This window comes from Hypanus sabinus, chromosome 3 (assembly GCF_030144855.1).
Source record: "Hypanus sabinus isolate sHypSab1 chromosome 3, sHypSab1.hap1, whole genome shotgun sequence".
Taxonomy (NCBI): Eukaryota; Metazoa; Chordata; class Chondrichthyes; order Myliobatiformes; family Dasyatidae; genus Hypanus; species Hypanus sabinus.
This window is the reverse complement of record NC_082708.1, coordinates 135,971,925-135,999,474: the sequence shown is the minus strand read 5'-3', so window position 1 is coordinate 135,999,474 and position 27,550 is coordinate 135,971,925. Positions and strand designations below refer to the sequence as shown.

General features: G+C 39.5%; 1 protein-coding gene across 3 annotated transcripts in view; it reads right to left on the bottom strand.

The window, feature by feature from the left end:
• Positions 1-5,065: 5,065 nt before the first annotated feature.
• The window catches only part of pcdh10a (protocadherin 10a), a 75,281-nt gene continuing 52,796 nt past the window's right edge, over positions 5,066-27,550 (bottom strand). For all 3 annotated transcript variants that reach the window (XM_059965216.1, XM_059965217.1, XM_059965219.1), the window contains one exon: positions 5,066-5,688. In XM_059965216.1, the coding sequence (XP_059821199.1) occupies positions 5,669-5,688 (20 nt within the window). In that variant the 3' untranslated portion in view covers positions 5,066-5,668. The remainder of the gene's footprint in view (positions 5,689-27,550) is intronic.

The window sequence follows — 27,550 nt, the reverse complement described above, 5'->3', positions numbered from 1 at the left end:
CACCTAAAATTTGCATTTATGAAAATTTCCAAAATAATTCATAACCTGGAAGAATATATTTTATTCCACTTACAAGTGTTTACTTTCTAGACAACAGGTTTTATCTGATATGTAATCATTTAAAATTTTTGTGTGGTATAAGTTTTACCGAACACCATAACACTCATAAGCTTAATGGGCAGTTCATGTTTTCTTCTCTTTGGGCATTCCATAGGTGCTGAAATTAATTTACTTTCATTCGATATCTATGCGTTCCAAGTGGCTCTTGAAACCAATATTGGACCAGCACTCTCTGCTGGAGGAGAAGCTTGACAAGACAGACAGTCTGCAAAGCAATGCATTTCTTCTGCTATTTATGGTGATCTTCAGTATGCCCCGAACAACTGGATTCAAGGTTCTCAACATTATTCTGAATGCTTCTTTTCTACTTTGAGCAGTAATTGATCTTTCAATCCTATAAGTCAGAAGGAATGCTATAACTTCCCCAAGGAAGCTTTAAAATATCTTCAAGTTATTTGTTACATCTTCTCAACAATGTCTTGATGTGGCAGAACTCAGTCTATTATTGTATACATAAGCCACATGACCTGCTTTTTAAAGTCTATTGAGTATCTTTGGGATTCAGTACTGGAGATGTGGGTCTGAGAGAAGATACTAATATTGGTATGCTTATCTTTTTTTGTGGATTTGCTGGACTTCTGGTACATCTTCAATGCTTCAAGGTAGATCATAAAATCAATCCACATTTCAGAAATATCCAGAACCATGAGGATCATTGCTGCCCAGTAGATCAAGAGTGCTGTATTGGTTTTAGCTCCTGATAGAGTTTTCAAAATATAAATATTTCTTAAATTCACCATAATTAAATTCAATGTGTCTAGCTGAAGGATTAAATTTAGTCATTTGAATATAAAAGGTTGGAATTGCCATTATAGTATTTGTAGTACAAAATTTTGAAAAACATTAAACAAATCCAATGAATTTCAGTTTCCAAATTTTCTGTGCTTGTTTATAAAAATTGCAAAGATCAGGAATCCACAACCCTGTTGCAATGAGGAATGTCTTGGTTTGTCTACTTGAGTTGTTTTGATGAAAATGAACAAGCTATCCAGGAGCTAATTAGCTGCAAATGCTGGGCATTCATAGATTTGAAACTCCACCATGTTGTACAACGCTGCCACCTCCACCCTACACTTTCCGACAAGGGAAGTTTATCATGAGACTGAAATAACATGGACCAATGGGAATTTCGCTCAGTGAAGGCAGATGTAATGATGAAATTAAACATTTCCTTTAATGTAGCAGCACAGGTTTTAGTCATCTGAGGCAAATTTATGTGCAAACATAACATGAAAAAGAACAAATTAAAGGTGGTGTGAAGCCACTGGCAGTGCTAATTGGACTCCAACTTGTTGCAAATCATAATGTTTGTTTTATTCCTTCTTGCAGCAAGTTCCAGGATAATTTGAGTAAGAATGGTTTGGATTCCATGCCATCCTCCATGATTTTAAGACTGTCACCTTACAACTAACAATTGTACATTTGTCACACTGTTCATTGCTCACCATTATTTCGTTTCAGGCAAAATATGGGGTTTAAGTACTTTATAATAACTACTACAGATCTCTGGTGAATTCAGATTGCTGCAGTGTTTTAAATACTGGCAGAGAAAACTGCGGAATTTTATTCCACGTATCATATTGTTAAATTTATTCGGAAGCTATTATTTATTGGCAAATGTCAGGTGAACTAAACTAGGACTGATCAAATGAATGTAGATTCTAGCTTTTTATATATAACTGAGCAATATGAATACATCAAATAAAAACAGTTAAGTAAAATGCTGTATCAGAAAGGATCTGGCAAGTGTGGATTGGGACAGCTGGCAAAGGTGTAGTTGGTAAGTGGGAGGCCTTCAAAAGTGAAATTTTAAGAGTAGAGTTTGTATGTTCCTGTTATAATACAAGACAAATGTAACAGGTTCAGGGAAGCTTGCTTAGAGAGATATTGAAGCCCTGGTTAAAGGAGAAGGTATAGGCAGGCAGGAACAAATGAGGCCCTTGAGGAACAGAAGAAAAGCAAGAGTACACTTAAGAAGGAAATCAGAAGGGTTTAAAGACATGCGGTTAGCTCTAGCAAAGGTGGTGAATGAATCCTAAGCATTTCTACAGGTATATTAAGAGCAAAAGGATAGCAAGGGACAAAGTTGGTCCTCTGGAAGATCTAAGTTGTAATCATGCATGGAGCTGAAAGAGAAGGGGACATCTTAAATGGATTTTTGCATCTTTAATTACGGGGGACGGACACAAAGGGGATAGATGTGGGGTAATACAGCAGCGAGATCATGGACACTATACAGATTACAGAGGAGGTGGTGTTTGCTGTCTTAAAGTGAATTAGGGTGGGTAAGTGCCTGACAAGGTGTACCCTCGGACCCTGTGGGAGGCTATTCTGGAAGTTTCAAGAGCCCTAGCAGATACATTTAAAACATCCTTAGCAATGGATAAGGTGCAAGAGGATTGAAAGGTAGCTAGTCTTGTTCCATTGTTTAAGAAAAAAATCTAAGAATAAGCCAGGAAATTATTGGCCAGCAAGCCTGATATTAGTTGTGGGAAAGTTATTGGAAAGTATTCTGAAAAACTGGATATACAAGAATTTGGATAGACAAGAACTCATTTGGGGTAGCCAATATGGCTTTGTGTGTGATAGGTCATGTCCAGCCAATATTACTGAGTTTCCAAGGAAGTTACCAGGAAAGTTGTTGAAGGCAAGGCAGTGGATGTTGTCTACATGGACTTTAGCAAGGCACTTGACAAGGTCCCACATGCGAGTTTAGTCAAGAAGGTTCAGTTGCTTGGCATTCAAGAGGAGAGAGTAAATTGGTTTAGACATTGGCTTCATGTACAGGTTACTACCATATATTGTGAAAACCAAAGGAGAATAAGAATCAGGCAGAAATACTGAATGGAAATTGTGTGTGGATGTTTGGACAACAGGTAGCAAGGAGGTAAAGGAACAGTGTTGCATCTGATTTAAATTAATTTGTGGGCCAACTTCAGACAATGCCACATGAAACAAAATTCCTAAACTGAAATAAATGTTCTCCTTATAGGGGAAATCTGTAAATTGAAACATAAATGCAAACACTTAGCAGACATATTGGTGTTAAGTTAAATTTATCAAAGAGAAAATGAGAAAGAAGTGTGGGAAAATAAACACTTTTACCAATCATCTGCTATGTCACAAAATCCGTAACAGTTAATCTAAATAAATGTAATCCTTAACAAGGTTACTTCAATTTAACTTAATCCATAATCTATTTTACATCTTTCATTGTAATTACTGTATACTACTAGGAGATGCATAACAAAATATGCAGCCTTGACACAATTATTCCTATTTTCTAAGTCTTTAAAACTGCCACTCACTCATTATCCAATGGACAAATGTAACATTTTGCAATCCTTAACATAAAAGACCACAGAGCAAAGCCACCAAAACATCCTTTAGTTGTGACAGCAGTCATTAGTAATCACTCCAAGATCATACGATTATCATAACATGGTAACATCATATATTCATTAATGATCAATTCAAGGTCGCATAATCTGAACTGAGTCAGTCTCCAGTACTTAAATTCAAGGAGCAGAAATCCTTACTTTCTCTCATCCCTTTTATTAGCATAGTGTTATTTTTTTAGGTGTGCTGCCCTCCTGTGTATGTTCTGGAAGTGAGCGTGCAAATATCCACAACCAAAAATATGTGGGTTCTTGAATGGAAGGTTTAAACTACGAGCAAAATCATTTTGCTCCCCCCCCCCACTCTTGTCATTTCCTGGAACATTAACTCTTATGGTATGAACTATGGCCCTCAGAGGAAGAATCGCACGTTTGCAGCTATCAACGCACACTCGCACACTACTAAGGAGCAAAGGCACCGTGCATTCTAGTGCCACACTGTAATTAACAAAATTATTCCAGCATCAGACTGACATTACAGAGACAAAATAGGCATTCATTGAACTTTTAATGAATAGCACTTTAAATCCATGTAAACAATTGCATCATTATTCTGTACTGCTTGTTGAATTAACCCAGATGATTGCCGTGTTGAATTATACTTATTTCATGTTGTAAAGTTTTGCTATTTTAAGCACGTATAAACTACTACAGTGTGGATTAAATGATGTATTACAGCTTTTTATTGACAATAAACTGTTTCAACAATGTGAGAAAAATACAACATCCATTTCTTCATAATATTTTATTTTTTTAAAAAAATGTTTTTTTTACCCCCAATTTTCACCTCAACCTGTTTTCTTTTTTGTTTAAAAAAAAAGTTAATTCAGTAGCCTAAAATAGGGATTGGGGCTTAAATAGTTATCCGACCAAAAATGAAAAAGCAATCATCTCGTATAATATAAAAGAGCTGACTAACAGTAGATAGTCCACTCAAAGGCATGATTATACACATAGGGTACCAATGTGGTGATTGAACTGCACAATGGACTCTGGGGCTCTGTGGGCTTTAGATGTCCAAGGGAACATATCAGTTATGTCCTGGTATTCAAATGCACTCCCGTTTACTGTTGGTTTTATTCTAATCATACCAAGAATGACACAAAGCATCATTTACATAAGTACATTTGATGGAGTAACTTTATTCCTAAAGGCCTCCTCTTATTCTGAATAACAGTGAAAAAGACATCATGAGAGAGGAATCTTTAAATTACATGTACAAGATAAAGGAAAACAATCCTTTCCGCCTTGAACCAGCAAAATCACTTGCCCCTCTTGGGATCCAGATCAATTCCTCCTGATGAAGAAAACCCAGCAAGTAACTCAAAATGTTTTGTCTGGTAGGAGGGAGCAAAAAAGCAGTTCAGTATTTTAATTAGCTTTTGACTTCAAGAGTTAACATGAATCAGTTTGATTTCTCTTCGTGGGTGGTTTTAATCATTATTGGGAATTAAAGAGGCTATAGACAAATTGACACTTGGAATTACTGATAAACCAGATTGCTAAATCAACTCCTTATTAATACCACCACTTCCAGTAAGGAAAAATAAAGGAGTACATTTCATTTTATTTAGAAGTTTCAAAAGAGTACATTAAACACATCTGCAAGTAACACTGTGTATAAACTACAGAATGTAATTGAACTGAGGAGCTCTGATTACTGTAGGTCTGTGGCTTGTCACTGGAAAGACCTAATAGTGGGCGCAAAGAACACAGTCACAGTCTTGAAAAGTTGGCGCAATCTGGGAACACTCCATCACAAAAAAATAGAAAATACAGTCACATCTAAAACAGTGATATTGCATCTGTAATGCACATTTGTTTGATTCTGTACAATTGGCTTCTTTTGGTGCCGATCTGTGTGGTCGGAGATTAAAGAATGAGCTCGGAGCTCAGTAAGAGTTATTGAGTGCTGTAAACAGGCACACGGAGGTCATAGTAGTGACCAGACCAGTCATTTCCATGAAGTCTCCAAATCACATCAATCTCAGACCTGCTGAGAGCTTTGATTCTGTTATTAGCAAGATTGTCTCCATTATTATAGGAACCGATTATATTATGCACATCTTGATGGCCAGGATGATGGACTGGAAAGTTGATTTATTTTAGTCGTTGGCTTGTGCAAAATCATGCTGCAACAACAGAAGGGATTAGCAAATTCTCTTCCGTGCTGTGGAAAGAAACAGACAGAAGCAAGAAGTTAGCCATGGTGTTGACAAATGCCAATATATCAATTGTGTAATTGCCAAAACGAATGCCACTCTTTATTAGTACCGTGTAAGTTTATACTTTATTTCTGCCATATTACTTTCTCTTCACTTCCTACAGTAATCTTCAGGCTAAAACCTTTGTCAACCACTCCATTTCAACCCTCCTCTAGTTCCATCTGCAACTCTTTTGTCTCTGTCCTTTCCTGCCAAATGTTCCATATGTCCTTTACGGCTGCTATTGCCAAACTGCATAGACTACGGAGAGTTAACCAAGAAAAAAAATTCTCATTTCCAATTTCTTAACATTCACCTCCGTCTTATCCAGGCATGTTGTGGTCAAATTTGTGCTCCATTTTTACCCAATCATTGCCAGTTCACCATTCCACCTTTTCTATTTTGAAGGCCAGTATCTCACTGTGATTATGATCCCTCCCAACATTAAAATATTTCAAAATCTTATCCTCAGTTAAACATTCACAAGATGATCTATATCAATACATTTTCTTTGCTATTGTTTCACATCTCCACCCTTCCTAAAATTTCTTCAGTTAAAACAAACTCCAATCTGTCCCTTGCCCATAGCTTGCAATTCTCCTGAACTAATCAGTAAATAGTATAGGAAGACAAATGCGTGTTACATTGTCCTATTTCCTCGCAGAAAAACATCTCAGAAGATACCTTATCCCAGGTTAGTAAATTTGGAACTTGTCAGACTTGGAATGAGGGAATCTTGGTTGACATGTAGTTCTGTGTCAGCAGGCTACATTGTTATCTTTTCTCTGTCTAACAATATCAATAAAGCACAAAGATGTGTGGAATTGGTCAGCAGAAATCTAAACAAGCGACCATTCTGTGACTAATGAATCCAACACTCACTTCCAACCATGCCTCTTCCCCACACACATACTCAGGCAGTGAAACTAGGAAGAAACAAACTAAATAGCATTTTGTTGGATTATTTTAATCAGATTATATCTCAGAAACGTCACAAGTAATTTAAGTATATTAGGATTCCATATTAAACAATGCTGAGGAAAGAAAATCCTCTTTAAAGATCATAATAAAGTATCACATACCATGCTATTTTGATCTTATTACACTTAGACTTGCTTCAAAGCAGCAACAGGAAAAAACATGCTGGCCTAACTTCAAAACTGCCAGGCACATAAATAGATGGAGAGTCAGAACATGATCGATATGTGTGGAATATTTTATCATGTAGTGAATTTAGTGCTTGCCATACACCTGCAAGTAGATACACATATTTGTAGTAAAACCTACTGAAGCAAGTCACAATGGAACCCAATACATTAAACCATTGTCACTCTTTTGTACAGAGCTGGCATGTGACAAACTATTTCCATTCATTCTCAGTTAAAAGAATTTCAACATCCAAATCATTACTTATTTACACCTATTTTACAGATTTCTAATTGGAAATTAGAATGATTTCAGATTTCTCATTAAGTGAAATAATGTGGTCTACCAATTTTTCTTTCATTTCTTTACCTTTTGAAATTGAACAAATACACCTGGATGGAAACTTGCTTTGCATTTTAAACAGCCTTCCCCCCCACCCCCACCAATATTTTCATGTCTGACTGAACCATTGCATTTGATGTAAGCTCAGGAGCAATTTTTCTCACAAGTCCTTTTTGTCAGGCATTCTTCACTGCAGCAACTGCTGTGTCAGGATTTATGTTTAAATGCACATATACTGGGCTTTCATAGCCAGACTCAATTCTTCTTTGCATAACATACGTGGTTCCAAAAGTAATGAACTGGAAATCACTGGAAGTAGAACTCCCATGTTAACTTTCAGCTCCCAATCTGTAAATTGTGCTGTTAAGAGAAAATCTACTATCCCTCAGCTGAGACTGACTACCTCGCTGGATAGTCCAGATCAAAATTGAAGCAATTAACAAACAAATAGTCTTTTCATTAATTCAAACCAGAATAGCAATGACTATCTCAAGCCTTCAGTATGTGCCTTAGAAATGCAGGCTGTTGTCACACTTACATGGTAGGAAAAGACAGGACAGTAAAGGTAGCAACAGAAGGGCGAAAAATAGAAAATGAGGAAAATATCAGTTTTCAAGTAAGGAGTGGTTTGAGCTGGGAAGAATAAACTGGAAAACAAAAGAAATAGAAATAAGAATAATTGAAGACAAAACTGAAATCTAGATTAAATTAATCAACTACCCTTTTTCTATCATTAAATTTACTTCCCATTTGTCTGTATGCTATATTACTATATCCCATTTCCTTACTTTTTACAACACAGAAGGCCATTTGGCTAACCAGATTTATGCTGGTTCCCAGCAAAGGAACTCCCTCAATCCCATTTGCCCTTCCTTATTGACACATGAAATATGCTGGAGGAACTCAGCAGGCCAGGTAGCATCTATGGAAAAGAGTAAACAGTCGACGTTTTGGGCCGAGATACTGATGAAAGATTTCCAGCATCTGCAGGTTTTCTCTTGTTTTTGATTGGTCCCCTTCCTTACTTACTTGAATCATTCCTACATTTTTCTCTCTCACCTATCCATCAAGTTCTCTTTGATTTTACTTGCATTACAGTGACCCACTGTTGAGATCAAAGAAAATAAAATCAGAGTACGAAATACATGGGTGCTAATTAAACCTTTCAAGTATTTTGATTAAAATTAATGATGGACTGAAGACAAAATATAATTGTTATGGAACTGGACCAGCAGCCTCAGCAGTGTTTCAGTGGTACATCCACCCAAGCAAAATTCGGTACTGACTTCAGCTCAAGGCGTATTAGAACATTGCACACTTCCAAGCATGTTAACCACAAGGGTCCAGGCACTTTAAATGGAGTGCAGATTGGGAGACAGTATCAAAGTCTGGTTGAAGCCAACAGTGAGATCTAACCAGATACCACAACCTTGGTGAAATGGATAGTGGAAGTTTTGTTTGAACATCAGAGCCTGGGGATTATGGCTGGAGATAATAAATTAGTTGAAGGGAAAACCAAATGGAGATTTCCTTGAGGAAAGGAGGGAGCAGGTAAATGCTGGGGGTGGGGGTGGGGCAGGTGGAGGAGGGCAGCTGTGAGTTGGATTAGATGGTGTTGTGTCATCAGCTGACTTTGGGAAGATAGGCCAATGAGTGCAGGAAAGATACAAAAGTCATGAGTCTAGTTCCTGCACAGGCAAACATCTTTAAAGATTACTATGAAAGCATTATTCTGGGTTGGCTGAACAAAGACAAAGTGACCTAATTTCCCAAGCAAAGCTCTTAAATTGCAGACAATGAAGAATCACATTCAGAAATACCAGGTTGAATTTCCAGAGTATTATGATTCAACTCAGAAATTAGCATAACCTGAAAAGCATGTAGCACCAGGTTTAAGGACAGTTTCTATCCCATTGTTATAAATCCCCTTATAATAGAAACCCTTGTGCAATTCAATAGACGTCTGACCCCACAATCTGACTTGTCATGGCCTTGCACCTGCACTGGACTTCCTCTATAACTGAAATGCTTCATGCAGCATGTTGTTACTGCTTTTTCCTTGGTCTGCCTCGATGTACTGATACAGTGCAATGATCGGCATGGATTGGATGCCAAACAAAAGCTCTCACTGTACCTCGGTTCGTGCTCGACTAACAAGTCAATTTGGCAATTTATCACTTTAGCAATAAACTTTCAGAAAGTTAGCACTGGAAAAAAAATGTGTGTGTATTTCTCAGCTCCTGCTGTTATGAAATGAGTTTGTTACTGTTTGTGCGAGTCTGCTGTGTACACATTGGGTGTTATTTCCTGGATGAGAACTATAACCTGGATGCAGCAGCAATGTTTTTGCCGCCTTTATTGCTGTGCTGAAAATTCAGCTGAGTATCTCAGGTTGTTTTTCCACTCCTCAACTAGTCTGTGGAAACTTCAGGGTTGTCATTTAGAGAACAACATTAAAACATTGCAAGGAAATGGGATCATGGTCTTCTGAGTCAGTGATCACTCATGGAACGACAATGGTTTAATTATGCCACACAGAAAGAGACTATTATACAAATCCTCATCCAGTTCTTTGTATTCAAATTTGGTCTTCACCCCCAGTAACCTACTTAATCAAGTAAGACTGACCCTTGATCAACCCAGACTTCTGATCACCTCTTCCAACTCCATGAACAATTGGCTTCCACTCTCAAGACTCACAATTATGAAACTTCTGGTAATTGATCAACTCTCAATCAGCACTGGACTCCCAACAGCCACCTTTGCATAACTTGAGATTACATTTTTGACTCCTGAACAGAACTCTGCTGAACCCTGAAGCTAGGGTCTGACACATTCCCCATTCTGATCCTAAAATTTTATCTTCCCTCTATCCCATAATCCTTGGCCAACAAGGTCCAACCATTCAGACTGGCTGTTTGTTATTCCCAACTCTCAAGTAGCTTGCATTCACCAAAAACTCATATCTGACCCTTCTTGAGGCACTCATCTGCCTTTTGATCAGTCATAGAGTCATAAAAGGTAAAACATGACCATCTGCCGAATATCTATACCAATCACATTTACCTGCATATGGTCTGTGGCAGTCTATGCCTTAACAAATTAAGTCCTTGTTTTGAGGTTTATTAAATGTTGTGAGAGCACCCGACTTCACCATCTTCCCAGGTACTGCATTCCAGATAACAACCATCGAAAAAATCCTCAGGTGCCTTCTGAACCCTCGATCCCTTACCTTATATCAGTAGGTTCTTATCTTAGACACCCCCACAATGGAAAGTCAAGACTCTTACTTTATCAACCTCCGCCTTATAGGTTTATGTACCGTAACGTTCTCAACCTCAGAATAAGCAAATCTAACTCATCTGATTTCTCCCCATCAGTGAACTGCTCCAAATCCAAGCAACATTCTTGTTGATCTCCTCTGTAGCCAATATCCAGTGCTGCTTCTTCCTCCCATGCTGCTGCAGTCATGACAAACCCTAATGCAGATGTTTCTACTCCTAGAGGTCCTGAAAATACTAACACTTTCCAACAGTCAAACCCAAATATTATTATCATATTTTCCAATTGTACTGTACTCTGCATACCTAGATCTGCATTTCATCAGCTACATTGAGATTGTACCATGCAACATCTTAAAAGGTTCATAAGAATGTATAGGCTATGCAAATCTTCTGTCTTCTAAGAGGTCTTTCTACTTTTCAGGGGATTTCAGTTCTGTTATGAACACATGCAAAAGTGATGAAAACTTTCTGAATGATTCCATCATTGCATGGCTTCTGTCATACCAGTTGAAAACGGTTTGTGTTAAGGTTTTTTCCGCAGCTGATGCCTCTTTTAAGTGGTGAGATGGAGTACCAACATGCTTTGAGATCAGTCACTCAGGGTGGAACCAACTTAATTCAGCTTGGCAGTGGGAAATAGTAATGGGAAATTAGATGCTGGGCACTGGAAAAGAGGATGGAAAGAGCAAGTACCGATAAAGATGAGATGGCAGGTAAATAGAGAAAAGCTGAATTACATAGCACTAAAAAGTATAGGGGAAAACAACATACAAAGTTGTGCAACTTTAAGACAGAATTGTTTGCAAAGTAAGGCCACAAAAATAAGTTTCCAATCAACAGGAGAAAGGAAAACATCAAGTAAGCCATTTTCCAATGATATCTTAGTCACCTGTATATTCTTATATACTGCAAGATTTATTTACATTCTAGAAGCTTGCCCATGTACCCTACTCTAGTGGTGTTGCCATTCATTGACAACACAAACTTTATATTTGTGAGTAAGGAAAGATTGTCCAGCCCAATCCATCCATTCCTGTCCTGCCCTGACTTCTCTAACTATGTCCCTAAATTTTCTGTTATTATTTTATTATATTCCTTTCAAAATACTTAAACTAACTCTCATTTAAATAATGTCTTTATAACAATTGACCTCACAACTTGGAATTGTGCAATAATACATCAGAAGCTATTGGTTAAAGTTTATACTCTCTGTTGCACAAGCTCTCTCTTCTTATATACTTGATAGTAAATTAGCCCAGCTAATCTAATTATTTTTATAGCTCATCTATCTAACACCTTATATTTCTTCTGCATATTCTTAACATCTAGCTGTTCCTACTGAGTCACACCAACAAGAGCTATTTTACACATAACATTTTAGAGTGCAACGCTCACTTCAGCAGGAAGGTCGTTGATTTGATCATGTCTGTTATGCAGTTGGAACTCTGAGGACAGTAAAGCCAAGGCTTCTTTCTAGTTAACCTTAAGGCCATCTTCCCACTATACTTTATTTGTTTGTGCTGGTTACTTTGCTACTGATTAGCGTGGCTTCTAATTTTAGAATAATGTACCGTCAGCACAGAAACTTGGTTGTTGATAGTGCACACTGGGAATTCAGGCATCTTTTGCACCTGATTTTCTAATCATTAAACAGCTAAACATGTAACGATTGGAAAATTTAAAACAGCACCTGCTAAATTCAAATTTCCAAAAGAATGTGCCATTGTTTTAAACTCCTTGCTGCAAAACTGGACTTCAAAAAGACAAGAACAATAATTATACAATAATTTCTTGACTTGTTTCTTCTAACCACAGAGTTCTTCTTTGTTAAATATTACTTGCAAATGTAATTACCTTGCTTGGTCAAGATAACCCAGGTTAGTTGTGTATAATGGGAACATGAAGAATTCCAGTACCGACTCGAGGACTTTCCAATTCAAATCACCACACAACTCAGCCAAATGTCAATTACAATGATCCTAAATTTTGTTCCCTTATCTTGCTACTGATCTATACTCCTGCCATAATCTATGTAGACATTGACCCTGATTGAAACAACAGTAACTTATATAGCACTGCAAATAAAATGATGTGGAAAACTATATGCACTACCAATTTTCCCATCAAGAATACTGTTAACTCCTCAAACCATTTAGGTGATTAGGTATAGGCTCTACCTAGCAAGCACCACAATTGCCCGGCATATATTTGGTTATTTTAAATGAATTCACTTCAACTGGTGCCTGATTATTTATTTCATTTGCTTTTATAAATTATGAAGACTAGGATAGGGACGGTCCAATTGACTTGCATGACATTTCTTCTTAAAAGCAGGAACTATATGGCTTCTTGCAGTGCATTAAATGTTCCTCAACATTTCAGGTGGTTTACAAGCTTCCTCTCTGACATGAGAAATTCTGCAGATGCTGGAAATACTAAGTAATGCACAAAAAAAACTGGAGGAACTCAGCAGGTCAGGCAGCATCCCTGGAAATGAATAAACAGTCAATGTTTCAGGCTGAGACACTTCTTCAGGAAAGAAAAGGGGAAGACGACAGAATAAAAGTAGGAATTGGGGGGGGGGGGTGTAAGGAGAATAGCTAGAAGGTGATAGGTGAAGCCAGGTGGGTAGGAAAGATAAAAGGCTGGAGAGGAAGGAATCTGATAGGACAGGAGAGTGGATCACAGGAGAAAGAGAAGGAGGATGAGCAGAAAGAGGTGATAGGCAGTTGAGAAGAGGTAAGAGGCCAGAGTCGGAAATAGAAGAGGGGAGGGATGCGGGAATTTTTTTTTACTGGAACAACAAATTGATATTCATGTCATCAGGTTGGAGGCTACACACACGGAATACAAGGTGTTGTCCTTCACCATGAGGGTGGCCTATTGGTGACACAAGAGACATGTTTGAATGGGAATGGGAAATCAAAATGTTTGGGCACAGGGAAGTTCCACTTTTGGTGGATGGAGTGGAGATGCTTGATGAAGTGGTCCCCCAATTTATGGCATGTTTCACAATAGTAGGAGATCGCATAGGATCACTGGACACAATAAACAACCCGAGCAGATCTGCAGGTGAATAATTGCCTCACCCAATTTGACAATTTGGCACCCTGAATGGAGGTGAATGGGCAGATACATTGACCATTTGCAGGGATATATGCCAGTGGAAGATTAGTAGGGAGGAACAAGTGGACAAAGGAATTGGGGGGGGGGGGGTAAGCGATCCCTGCGGAAAGTGAAGAGCTAAAGAAATATTTGCTCCCCTTGATCCCTTTACTGATGTTGTGGAAATGATGTGTTGGTTGGGGTGGTAGACAAGGACAAAAGGAACTCTGTCACTGTTAAAGCATGGGTTGAGCATGGATGTTCAGGGAATGGAGGAGATTTGAGTGAAGGCAGCATCAGTGTGGAGAAAAGGAAACCCTGTTTTTTGAAGAAAGTTGTCTCCTCTGGTGTCCTGGAAAGGATAGTGGCATCCAGGGAACAGAAGCAGCTGAGACAAAGAAAATGAGAAAAGGGAATAGTATCTTTACAGGAGACAGGGTGGGAAAAGATATAGTCTAGATAACCATGGGAATTGGTAGGTTTATAATCATACCAGTGAACAGTTAGTCTCCTGAGATGGAGACAGTGAGATTGAGAAGGGGGGGGGGGGGATGGGGGATGTCAGAAATGGACCAAGTGAATTTAAGGGCAGGTGAAAGATAGAGGCAAAGTTGATGAAATTAACGAGATCAGCATGGGTGCATAAAGCAGCACCAATGCAATCGTCCATGTAGTGGAGGAAGAGTTGGGGAGCATTACTGGGGAAAGGCCTGGAACATGGACTGCTGTACATAGCCATGAAAAGGCAGGCATAGCTGGGGCTCATGGCTACTCCCATAGTCTGGAGAAAGAGAGGAGAAGTAAAAAAAATGTTGAGGGCAAGGACCAGTTCTGAGAGATGGAGGAGAGTCGTGTTGGAGGGGAACTGGTTGGTTCTTTTATTGAGAAAGAAGCAGAGAGCTCTAAATCATTCTTGATGGGGGATAGAATAGAATTTGTCTCTGACAGGAGGCAGTATGTGTGACAAGGCAACACATTTCATCTTCCCACTCAGTCAGCACTGGTGCACCATAGCAGTGTATTCTCACCCCTCTCCTATTTTCTCTCTACACCAGTGACTGCATCTCTAGTGATACATCATTTAAACTGATAAAGTTTGCAGATGACACCACCGTCATAGGATTAATCACCAGAAGGGACAAATCTAACTACCACCAAAAAGTAAACAAGCCAGTAACCTGGTGTAATCACATAACTTGGTGCTGAATGCCCTCAGAACCATGGAAATTCATATCAACTTAAGGAGAAATATGTCTTCACTAAATTCACCCATCATCAACAACTCTACAGTTAGCCCAGTTTCAACATTCATGTTCCAGTGCATCATTATTTTGCAGGACCTCATCTGGGAGAACTAATTCTCTTTCATTAACAAAAAGGCTTAGCAGAAAATATATTTCTAACAGCAACTGGTAAAATCCATCTTCCCAAGAACATACTGGTAGAAATCCTTACATCAGCAATTACTGTCTGGTTTTGTGCAGCATTTTCTCACAACATATGAAAATTCAGCAAACTGTCAGGGCAGTAGAAGAGTCAGTTTACAGTTTGCTATCGCTGCAGGATTTGTATGTGTCCAAATCAAAAGAAGCAGACAGAAGAAATCATGGCCTGTACTGCCCATCCTGCAAACTTCCTTTTCCAAAAGCTCCATTCTGAAAGAGCTATTAAAACAAAAACTTCACTCCATCTTAAGAGTTTTCCCCACACAGGCAGTTAATCTAATCAGCCATACTAGTTAGACCCATCAACCGCTCTGTTCGCTCAGTCACTGTACTTCTCTGTAAACATTTTAAACCACCTTTTACAATGCTGTTTACATTGTAAATACATGCCAGTATTTTTGTATTTATATACATTTACTCCATATCTGCACTTCTAACTTTATTTTTATGTAATTCTTAATTCTGCATAATTGTTGAAAGTTGTTTGTTTTTGTTGCATATGGCAAATAAAGTTGATCCTTAATCATTGATGTGCTAGTTATCAAAAAGATAAATCGTAAATCTCAAGGACTTCATGAAGAAATTAGTTGTCTACTCCACTGACCTCAAGTATTTGAACATATTGACTTGAGCTTTTTGTAATAATATAAAATGTGCAATATTTTACTGAGAAATTTTAAACATCCTTCCAATTTCCTAAACTTCTGTTGTGTAAATAAATATAATCCCCTTTGATCCATCTGGAAAGTGCTTCAGGATCAAGCAGATGTGGGACTTCATATGTGCTCAATTCTAGCTGAATTACTATGAACATACCTTTTAAGCAGAATTCCATCTATTCTCTTAGATTTCCTTTTGATCTCCAAGGAGGTCATTCTGCTCATCAAGTCAATGCTGGCTCTCAGAGCATTCACGTTAATCTGATTCCCACTTATTTTCCAATGACCCATTCTATCCCTTAACCCATGAACATCTCCATTTCTGCTGCTGGGCACTTGGGGTAATTTTCAGTCATCAATTGAAACAACAATAAGCACATCTTCGGGAAGTGCTGAATGGGGGTGGGGGTAGCTAAGAAACTGGACCACCCAGGAAAACCCACATTGTCAAGGGATATTGTGCATACTCCATATGGAAATTCAGGATTACATTACATTGTTGGAGTTGAGAGAAAATAGTTTAAAAAAAGTGGCTCTTAAATTTGAGATTTAATTATAATATCTTATTATTTTACTAATAACCTCTGACAAATACAGTTGATTCAAAAGCTTCCAGAAAATCACTTATTATAATTATACTTTATTTCCTCATGAACTGCTTTTTTTGCCTTGAACTTACTTTCTCCTTTTTCTCTGTTCCTGTGCTATTATGGTATCAAAAGAGCATCTGATTTTTCTCCAGCATATTGTGTTTGCTGCTCTGACCTTTTCTGTTCTACTCTTTGTTCTTGCTGAGCATACTAATTTTAAATTTGCTCTAGTGTGGCCTTATGCTTGGAACAGTGATTAACTAGTTCTACTAGATACAAGCCTTTCCAATTTTCAAATAGCTACAGTATATCTACTTTATTTTAAAATTTCCCACACAAATTTGAAGGAAAACAGTACCTTAATTTTCTACTAATTCTGAAGACCTGGAAAATACCTCATCTTTCAACCTGCATTCTTACCACAGATACTGGGAAAGTTCCAGAACAGAACAGAACTATTTAAGGCATTTTTTTTTTAGACAGAGGAGGATACAGGTGGCGCAGCACACTTAACTGTCCTTTTAATTCAGGAATTATGGCCAGAATCAACTTGAAACTGATATTGGAAAGCATCAACATTCATTCATTAGCCATAAGCAGCTGGTAGTTTGGACTTAGAAAGGTAATGAATCACGTTTCTAAATTCCAGTGGACAATAGCAAACAGCCAGATACAAATTATGTGGATTTTCAGAAAGTAACAATGGTAATGTTTCTTAGGTTAGGCTCTTAACATAAATGAAGGAAGTTAGCTGCCTTCAATCATATTATATGATATTTTGTACAAGTTTACATTAACAACACAAGTGATCCACCAAAAAGACACATTGATCATTTGAGGATGGAGGTTGATTTGGTTGTGTTCTAGTTCAGAGGTGGCTGAGGAAGACAGTGCAGGTAAGTTGAGGCAATAGTTGCTTGGCAAGAAAATAAGCAGGTAGTACGGGAGGTAATGTATGCCTGTACAATGATGGAGTGCCACAGAAGATGTCTGGTTTGGAATTCTGAATTTGGTAATGGAAAAGCATGGACCACCATCAAAACTGGCTGAGTGTAACTGGGCCCCAATGCCAGGGATGTTGGCCTGAGAGAAGGGGCTGACGACACTGGCTTCCTTGTCCTGTCAAAGGTGCGGATTTAGAAAATACTCCAGAAACAGTTTTTGATAGTATTACTCCTGTGCTTTGAAGTGTTCATGTATCAGCATTGTAAAGGGGGCCAGTGATCACTGTGGCCTAGCAGCCCACAAGATTTTTGCATGATTGCAGTTTAATTTTATTTGAAATGCCCATTTCAGTACAGCAACTTTTCAGTCTGGACAGAAAAGGTCAAACCACTTAGCTCACAAGCCCTTACTTCAGTTGTTTGAAAAAAAAGCCGAGATAGCATTATTATTGCTTTTGAAAAATTGTCATTAATTATGTTTGGCAAGTGCACTCAGAACATGGTGGGAAGTAAGGTGGCTTGGATTTTTAACTACAACTTCCTCATCTAGGAAGGGCAGAGCTACCAAAATCATAACTATTTTCATGAAAGGAAATGACAAACAAGAGAAAATCTTCAGATGCTAGAAAACCAAGATAAAACACACAAAATGCTGAAGGAACCCACCAGGCCAGACATCTATGGAAAACAGCAAACAGTCAATGTTTCAGTCAGAGATCCTTCATCAGGACTTCAACAGGTCCTGCTGAAGGGTCTCAGCCTGAGAAAACAACTGCTTACTTTCTTCCATAGATGCTCCTTGGCTCGCTGAGTTCCTCATGAAATGAGATGTCTGATTGTGGCCATTACAGAGGAGCCTCACTCATATATGATGAAGACAATTTCATTGCAAGAATTGCAATCAAACAAGGACCAAAGAACGTCCCATATTGTATTGTGGTCGAATCCAAATAGTGACCAGGGAGCAGTACCAATCACAATATGTAACCTCTTTTTTTAAAAAAACCCTCAAATTCCAGCAATGTAGAAAACATATACAGGACCCTTCTCAAATTTGCCTGTACCAAATTTAATTTTACCTTTCTCACCATGTTCTGTTTGCTCCATAATAAAACTCAAGCCAAGATCTGTCCCAGTGGAACTACCTCTGACTCATTCCTAGTGATGGCCATCAAAGCTGTCATTGTATTTACACTTTTCTTAATACACCATCTCCTTTCTTAATCTTCCACATTGAAATATTTTATCTCATCTTCAACAAGCTCCCTTGTGGGGTGTGTTTAGTCTACAGCATAAGCTGAAAGCTTAGAAAAAGCAAAAACTTTCATGTCCCATTGCTTTAACCATTTCTACAGGCTGATGTTTCAGTAAACAAATATCAACATTTCTTTGCTTCAGTCACTGAACTGTATAATAAAATACCCTTTTACACTAAACTACCAAGAAGTTATTTACCAATCCAGTAATCATCATCAAAACAGCAACCAACCCTCAAAACAGATCCTGGATAATGCAGAATTTATCCTACATTTCAGCAGGCTCCTCTCAGTTATACAAGACATCAGTTATAAAACCCACCACAGTCTGCCGCTGACCTTGAAAATGACTGTTCAGAGTCCAGATTCCAAACCAAGCTCATGGCTTACCACCCTCTATTTGGCCAGAGATACAAAGCATACTCAAAACACTGGTGAAATATCATGAGCAATATCCTAATCCACTAGAACTGCTCAGTGTTAGCGTCAACTGCTGGGCAACAAACCTTAGCATTAAGTCTCTTCTCACTTGACAGCTCCGTTGTGCAGGACACATCACCTGCATTCCCAATGGAACATTCCTGACATTAGGGCACTGCCTTGAACTCCATTGTAGCAGCGGGACAGACAAAACTCAAGAAAATTTCAAACCCTCCTGATTAAATGTCATGGCTTCAGCAAATCATAGGAGTCCCTGGACGGAAGTGGTCAAACCAGTCCAGAAATTTTCAGGTAACTTAAAATATCAAAACCTGCATGTCCCATTGCTTTAAGCATATCTTAAACTTTGTAAGCAGTACAGTTGGACTGATGGGATTAGTCTATCATGCATAGGCAAAGACTCTACAGGCCAAATGGCCTCTTCCATTGCCATAACCATTCAAAGGTTCCACAATTCCTCTATATGTAGTTGGGATATAATTTGGAGCCACAAAACTGCACATGAAAGTTTTCTCCCCCTGTTTTCAGTTCCAAAGTTTAGATTTTATCTTACATCCATCTGTTAACATTTTGGAACCCTGAGCCACTAGAACAAACCATGCCTCAAAGTTAGAGTTCCTCGTTTTTGGGCATTATATGATCCAATTTCTATGAAAAAATAGAGAATAAAAATCATTGACTCACACCATGATTCACAATGTGACTCTCAGAAGAAACCACACAGGTAGCATCAGAACAATGTACAGAAAGTGTCTGGATTCACTTCTTGGATTTTTGTTCATCACAGAGTAACCAATGCAAGCCACAGGTCATCCCTACAGAAATAGTTATTCAAATGAAGCCTGATTTTTGCACAAATTAGACACATTTATGTGCAAGCACTGAACTGGGATCTCAAACATCCTATTTTTAACTTAGCATGTCATATAAAGACCAGCAAAATTTAATAGCTCCACCGTACCCACTTAGTCTATTCATGAATGTAGTAATTGTGTTTTAGATGTACATCTGATAACATTCAGAGACAGAAGTCAATCAAGAAGCATGTAAAGTAACAAATAAATTGTAATAAATTGATGCATCAGAATTGCAAATTGTTGTTGCAAAAAGATATTTGCTTTCTTTTGCATGTTTGCTAAGCTTGCTTTCTAAATAGCAGCTGCCACTTGTAAGATTGGAAACAATTGTAAGGAAACTTACAATTCTATTGCATTGTTTAACTTCTGCTCATAAATGAAAGTCAGTCTTCAGTTCTTAAAGTGTAAGTGGAAAACAGTAATCAGCTTTAAATTAAAATAAGCAAATTCTATAGAACAGCGTTGCAAACAAACTCTGTTTTAGTTATTTATTGAAATTAGCATGGAGTAGGCCCTTCAAGCTGTGCTGCCTAGCAATCCCTCGAATTAACCTTAGCCTAATCATCGGAAAATTTACAACGACCGGCTAATTACCAACCGGTATAATTTTGGACTGAGAGAGGAAACCAGAGCACCTGGAGGAAACCAAGTGCCAGGATGGAGATCAGTGGGGAGGAACGAATGAACAAGGGAGGCATGTAGGGCGATATCTGTGGAAAGCAGAAAATGGGAGGAGGGAAAGATGTGTTTGGTGAAACATAGAAACATAGAAAACCTGCAGCACAATACAGGCCCTTTGGCCCACAAAGTTCTGCTGAACATGTCCTGACCTTAGAAATTACCAGGCTTACCCATAGCTCTCCATTTTTCTAAGCTCCGTGTACCTATCCAAACGTCTCTTAAAAGACCCTATCGTATCTGCCTCCACCACCGTTACCGGCAGCCTATTCCATGCACTCACCACTCTCTGCGTATAAAATCTTACCCCTGTACCTACTCTCCAGCACCTTAAACCTGCGTCCTTTTGTGGCAACCATCTCAACCCCAGAAAAAAAGCCAATGAATATCCACACAATCAACATCTCTCAACATCTTATACACCTCTGTCAGGTCACCTCTCATCCTCCATAGCGCCAAGGAGAAAAGGCCGAGTTTACTCAACCTGTTTTCATAAGGCAGGCTCCCCAATCCAGGCAACATCCTTGTAAATCTCCTCTGCACTCTTTCTATAGCCTTCACATCCTCCCTGTAGTGAGGCGACCAGAACTGAGCACAGTACTCCAAGTGGGGTCTGACCAGGGTCCTATATAGCTGCAACATAACCTGTCGGCTCCTAAATACAATTCCTTAATTAATGAAGGCCAGAACACCATATGCCTTCTTAACCACAAAGTCAATCTGCGCAGCTGCTGTGAGCATCCTATGGACTTGGACCCCAAGATCCCTCTGATTCTCCACACTGCCAAGAGTCTTACCATTAATTCTATATTCTGCCATCATATTCAACCTACCAGAATGAACCACTTCACACTTACCTGGGTTGAACTCTATCTGCCACTTCTCAGCCCAGTTTTGCATCCTATCAATGTCCTGCTGTAACCTCTGACAGCCCTCCATACTATCCACACCTCTAATTTTTGTGTCATCAGTAAACTTACTAACCCATCCCTCCACTTCCTCATCCAGGTCATTTATAAAACTCACAAAGAGTAAGGGTCCCAGAATAGATCCCTGAGGTACACCACTGGTGTCCAACCTCCATGCAGAATATGACCCGTCGACAAACATCCTTTGCCTTCTGTGGGCAAGCCAGTTCTGGATCCACAAAGCAATGTCCCCTTGGATCCCATGCCGCCTCATTTTCTCAAAAAGCCTTCCATGGGGCACCTTATCAAATGCCTTGCTGAAATCCATATACACTACATCTACTATTCTTCCTTCACCAATGTGTTTAGTCTCAACTTCAAAAAATTCAATTGGGCTCATAAGGCACAAACTGCCCTTTACAAAGCCATGCTGACTATTCTAATCATATTATACCTCTCCAAATGTTCATAAATACTGCCTCTCAGGGTCTTCTCCATCAACTTACCAACCACTGAAGTAAGACGAACAGGTCTATAATTTCCTGGGCTAACTCTACTCCCTTCCTTGAATAAAGGAACAACATACACAAACCTCCAATCCTCCGGAATCTCTCCCATCCCCATTGCTGATTCAAAGATCATCACAATCTCCTCCCTCGCCCCCCACAGTAGCCTGGGGTACATCTCATCTGGTCTCAGCAACTTATCCAAAAGCTCCAGCACATCCTCTTTCTTAATACCTACATGTTCAAGCTTTTCATTCCACTGCAAGTCATCACCACAATCACCAAGATCCATTCCATAGTGAATACTTAAGTATCCGGTTCCATACACACTTTCCCACTGTTACACTTGATAGGTCCTATTCTTTCATGTCTTATCCTCTTGCTTTTTACATACTTGTAGAATGCCTTCGGGTTTTCCTTAATCCTGCCCACCAAGGCCTTCTCATGGCCCATTCTGGCTCTCCTAATTTTCTTTTTAAGCTTCTTCCTGTAGCCTTATAATCTTCTAGACATTACCTAGCTCTCTGAACCTTTTGAAAGCTTTTCTTTTCTTCTTGATTAGATTTATTACAGCCTTTGCACACCACGGTTCCTATACTCTACCATAACTTCCCTGTCTCATTGGAACGTACATATGCAGAACTCCACACAAGTATCCCCCCAAACATTTGCCACATTTCTTCCATACTTTTCCCTGAGAACATCTGTTCGCAACTTAAGCTTCCAATTTCCAACAGCCTCATAATTCCCCTTACTCCAATTAAATGCTTTCCTAACGTTCCTATCCTTCTCCATTGCTATGGTAAAGGAGATAGAATTGTGATCACTATCTCCAAAATGCTCTCCTACTGAGATACCTGACACCTGACCAGGTTTGTTTCCCAATTCCAGATCAAGTACAGCCTCTCCTCTTATAGGCTTATCTACATATTGTGTCAAGAAACCTTCCTGCACACACTTAACAAACTCCACCCCATCTAAACGCTTTGTTCTAGGGAGATGCCAATCGATATTTGGGAAATTATGATCTCCCATCACGACAACTCTGTTATTATTACACCTTTCCAGGATCTGTTTCCCTATCTGCTCCTCAATACCCCTGTTACTATTGGGTGGCCTATAAAAATCACCCAGTAAATTTATTGACCCTGTCCTGTTCCTAACCTCCACCCACAGAGACTCTGTAGACAATCCTTCCATGATGTCCACCTTTTCTGCAGCCGTGACACTATCTCTGATCAACAGTGCCATGCCCCCACCTATTTTGCCTCCCTCCCTGTCCTTTCTGAAACATCTAAAACCCAGCATTTGAAGTAACTATTCTTGTCCCTGAGCCATCCAAGTCTCTGTAATGGCCACCACATCATAGCTCCAAGTACTGATCCATGATCTAAGCTCATCTGCTTTGTTCACAATACTCCTTGTGTTAAAATAGACACATCTCAACCTCTGTCTGAACACATCTCTCCTCTATCACCTGCCTATCCTTACTCACATACTGTCTCCAAGCTTTCTCTATTTGTGAGCCAACCGCCTCTTTCCCAGTCTCTTCAGTTCAGTTCCCACCCCCCAAACAATTCTAGTTGAAATTCTCCCCAGTAGCTTTAGCAAACCTCCCTCGGATTCAAGTGCAACCCATCCTTTTTGTACAGGTCACACCTGCCCCAAAAGAGGTCCCAATGATCCAGAAATCTGAATCCCTGCCCCCTGCTCCAATCCCTCAGCCACGCATTTATCCTCCACCTCATTCTATTCCTATTCTCACTGTTGCTTGGCACAAGTAGTAATCCCGAGATTACTACCTTTGAGGTCCTGCTTTTCAACTTCCTTCCTAAATCCCTGTAGTCTTTTTTCAGGACCTCTTCCCTTTTCCTACCCATGTCATTGGTACCAATATGTACCGTGACCTCTGGCTGTTCTCCCTCCCACTGCAGGATATCTTGGATGCGATATGAAACATCCCGGACCCTGGCACTTGGGAGGGAAACTACCATCTGAGTTTATTCCCTGCATCCACAGAATCGCCTGTCTGAACCCCTAACTATAGAGTCCCCTATCACTACTACCTTCCTCTTCCTTTCTCTACCCTTCTGAGCCACAGGGCCAGACTCTGTGTCAGAGGTATGGCCACTGTTGCCTCCCCCAGCTAGGCTATCTCCCCCAACAGTACTCAAACAGGAGTACTTATTGTCAAGGGCTACAACCACAGGGGTACTCTCTACTACCCGACTCTTCCCCTTCTCCCTCCTGACTGTTACCCACGTCTGTCTCCCGTGACCCCAGTGTGACCACCTGCCTATAACTCCTTTCTATCACCTCCTTCCTTTCCCTGACCAGCCAAAGGTCATCGAGCGGCATCTCCAGTTCCCTAACATGGTCCCTTAGGAGCTGCAGTTCAATACACCGGGTGCAGATATGGCCATCTGGGAGGCTGGGAGACTCCAGGACTTCCCACATCTGATACTGAGCATAGAAAACCGGCCTCACACATGTACTACTTCCTTTCCATAATTAACACAGGTAAACCTACCTCGCCTTATTACCGCCTGAGCCCGTTGAGCCAAAGCCCTATCACTCTGCTACTTCTCAGTGGTGGTGGGATCCCATTGGAGGTGGCGGAAATTACAGAGAATGATGTGCTGGACGTGGAGGCTGGTGGGGTTGTAGGTGAGGACAAGAGGAGCCCTATCCCTGGTGGGGTGGCGGGAGGTTGGGGTGAGGGCAGATGCCTGCAAAATGGAAGTGATGCGTTTGAGGGCAGCATTGATGGTGAAAGAAGGGAACCCCATTTGTTTGAAAGGAGAGGACATCTCCTTTGTTCTGTAATGAAATGCCTCACCCTGAGAGCAGATGTAGCAGAGATGGAGGAATTGGGAGAACAGGATGGCAATTTTACGAGTAACAGTGTGGGAAGAGGTATAATCCAGGTAGCTATGAGAAATTCATTGATGAGTTTGCCAAGATTGTCACTGATGAAAATCTAACACTAGAACAAGTTTACAATGCTGGTTCTTTTTATACCTTAAATAAAACCGAAAAAAAGTAAAATACAAATTGTGTACTCTAACCTTTTAATCAAAACACAGCATCACAGGTAGAAGCTGAAAGCCTGCTGTTGTTCAACAGTGGATTTAGGTATTCACCCAAAACTGCTGTGCTGCTTGTCCTACACACATTATAATTTCATTCTAATTTTACTGTTTTTTTTATTTTTTATATTTTATATTTTTTTACTGTTATGTACCTTTTATGATGAACAAGTTCAGGACAAAGACTGCATACTAGTCACACTTAAATTCAGTCAGAAATAATGGTGATTACCAGCTATCTCATTATCTATTCCAAACATCTGAAAAAAATTACGAAATCCAAAACATTTTCAGCCCCAGGGATTTCGAATAAGGGGTACACAACCTGTACCATCATATTATGTATCACTGGGATACCAAATCAGAGTACTGTTGCCTATACTGACTTGGCACATCTGGAAGACATTTAAGTGCAAGTTCATTTGAGCATCTAAAACCATGATCTATACTATTTGGGGAACATAACTTTAAAAAGTACACTGTCACAGTGGAGAGTTAATGAACAGCAAGGGCATGTGAAGAAAGACTCAAAGGTCAAGTTGGTATCATTGGATTAAAGACAAAGGAAACAATGTTATGGGAAATAAAAGTTGAATACATTTTGGTAGGTTACTTTGATTATAATTATGCTTTTAGTGAATATGGATGTGATGTTTCAATAAGGCATGATATCAGAAGATATTTATTAGAAATAGCTATCTGGAATAAAAACATGTCAAAAATCCATAAAGTATGTAATTTTATTAACCCTTTGAAAAAAGACAACCAGTGTCTGGTTAACAATAGAATCAAACATTATTGGGATATGTATGAAAACAGGTGATTAAATGCTTTGTGGAACACAATTGTGCAGTGGCTGAGTCATATGTGAAAAACAAAGCAATTAATCAGAGTAGAACAGCACAAATTGTAAGAATGGATTAATATCTTGGTGTTTGATTTGATTTATCATTTAGAACTGGGAGAAATGTCAGACTTTGATTGCCTTCCTCAGGAGACTGAGTAGGTGTCCAAATTTCAATCTGTGCAAATCCCACTTGTTCTGTGGACTGACAAGATTAGGTTGTGAATGCATATTTCATGTTCCATATGTTTCTTATATGTTTTGGGAGACATTTTTACATTTTGAGATTGGTGATGTCAATTCAACCAACTGTTATGTTCCTCTACCAATTTCAATTTACATCATAAATCACAACTACAGTCACCCCTTCTTTGATGTCAGCAACAACAATAATTGCAGTTCAAAAGAATATTGTGCTACAGAGGGCCACACTGTTTATTCCTGCCCACTTTACAAACTCACATGTGATCTCCACTCAGCCATGTTTATTTTTGAGGATCCCATGGTTAATCTTCAACCATCTCACAAACTGTAGCATTCTACAACAGAGAACTGGCCTCAGGTAATGAGACCAGAGACATTTCCCTCAGAATACTGTGATAGCCTTTTGAGATCTTGGTGCTTTTAAAGGAATTTCAATAGTTTTTACAATTCTCTACTGTTCACAGATATTTAAAGAAGGTGGAAATAGATTAATAGAAACATAGAAACATAGAAAATAGGTGCTTTGAGCCTGCACCGCCATTCAGTATGATCATGGCTGATCATCCAACTCAGAACCCTGTACCTGCTTTCTCTCCATACCCCCTGATCCCTTTAGCCACAAGGGCTATATCTAAGTTCCTCTTAAATATAGCCAATGAACCGGCCTCAACTGTTTCCTGTGGCAGAGAATTCCACAGATTCACCACTCTCTGTGTGAAGAAGTTTTTCCTCATCTCTGTCCGAAAAGGCTTCCCCTTTATCCTTAAACTGTGACCCCTCATTCTGGACTTCCCCAAGATCAGAAACAGTCTTCCTGCATCTAGCCTGTCCAATCCCTTTAGAATTTTATAAGTTTCAATAAGATCCCCCCTCAATCTTCTAAATTCCAGTGAGTATAAGCCTAGTCAATCCAGTCTTTCTTTATATGAAAGTCCTGCCATCCCAGGAATCAATCTGGTGAACCTTCTCTGTACTCCCTCTATGGCAAGAATGGCTTTCCTCAGATTAGGGAACCAAAACTGCACACTATATTCTAGGTGCGGTCTCACCAAGGCCTTGTACAACTGTAGTAGAACCTCCCTGCTCCTGTACTCAAATCCTTTTGCTATGAATGCCAACATACCATTTGCCCTTTTCACCGCCTGCTGTACCTGCATGCCCACCTTCAATGTCTGGTGGACAATGACACCCAGGTCTCGTTGCATCTCCCCTTTTCCTAATCAGCTACCATTCAGATAATAATCTGTTTCCCTGTTCTTGCAACCAAAGTGGATAACCTCACATTTATCCACATTAAATTGCATCTGCCATGAATTTGCCCACTCACCTAACCTATCCAAGTCACCCTGCATCCTCTTAGCATCCTCCTCACAGCTAACACCACCGTCCAGCTTCGTGTCATCCACAAACTTGGAGATGCTGCATTTAATTCCCTCATCTAAATCATTAATATATATTGTAAACAACTGGGGACCCAGCACTGAGCTTTGTGGTACCCCACTAGTCACTGCCTGCCATTCTGAAACGGTC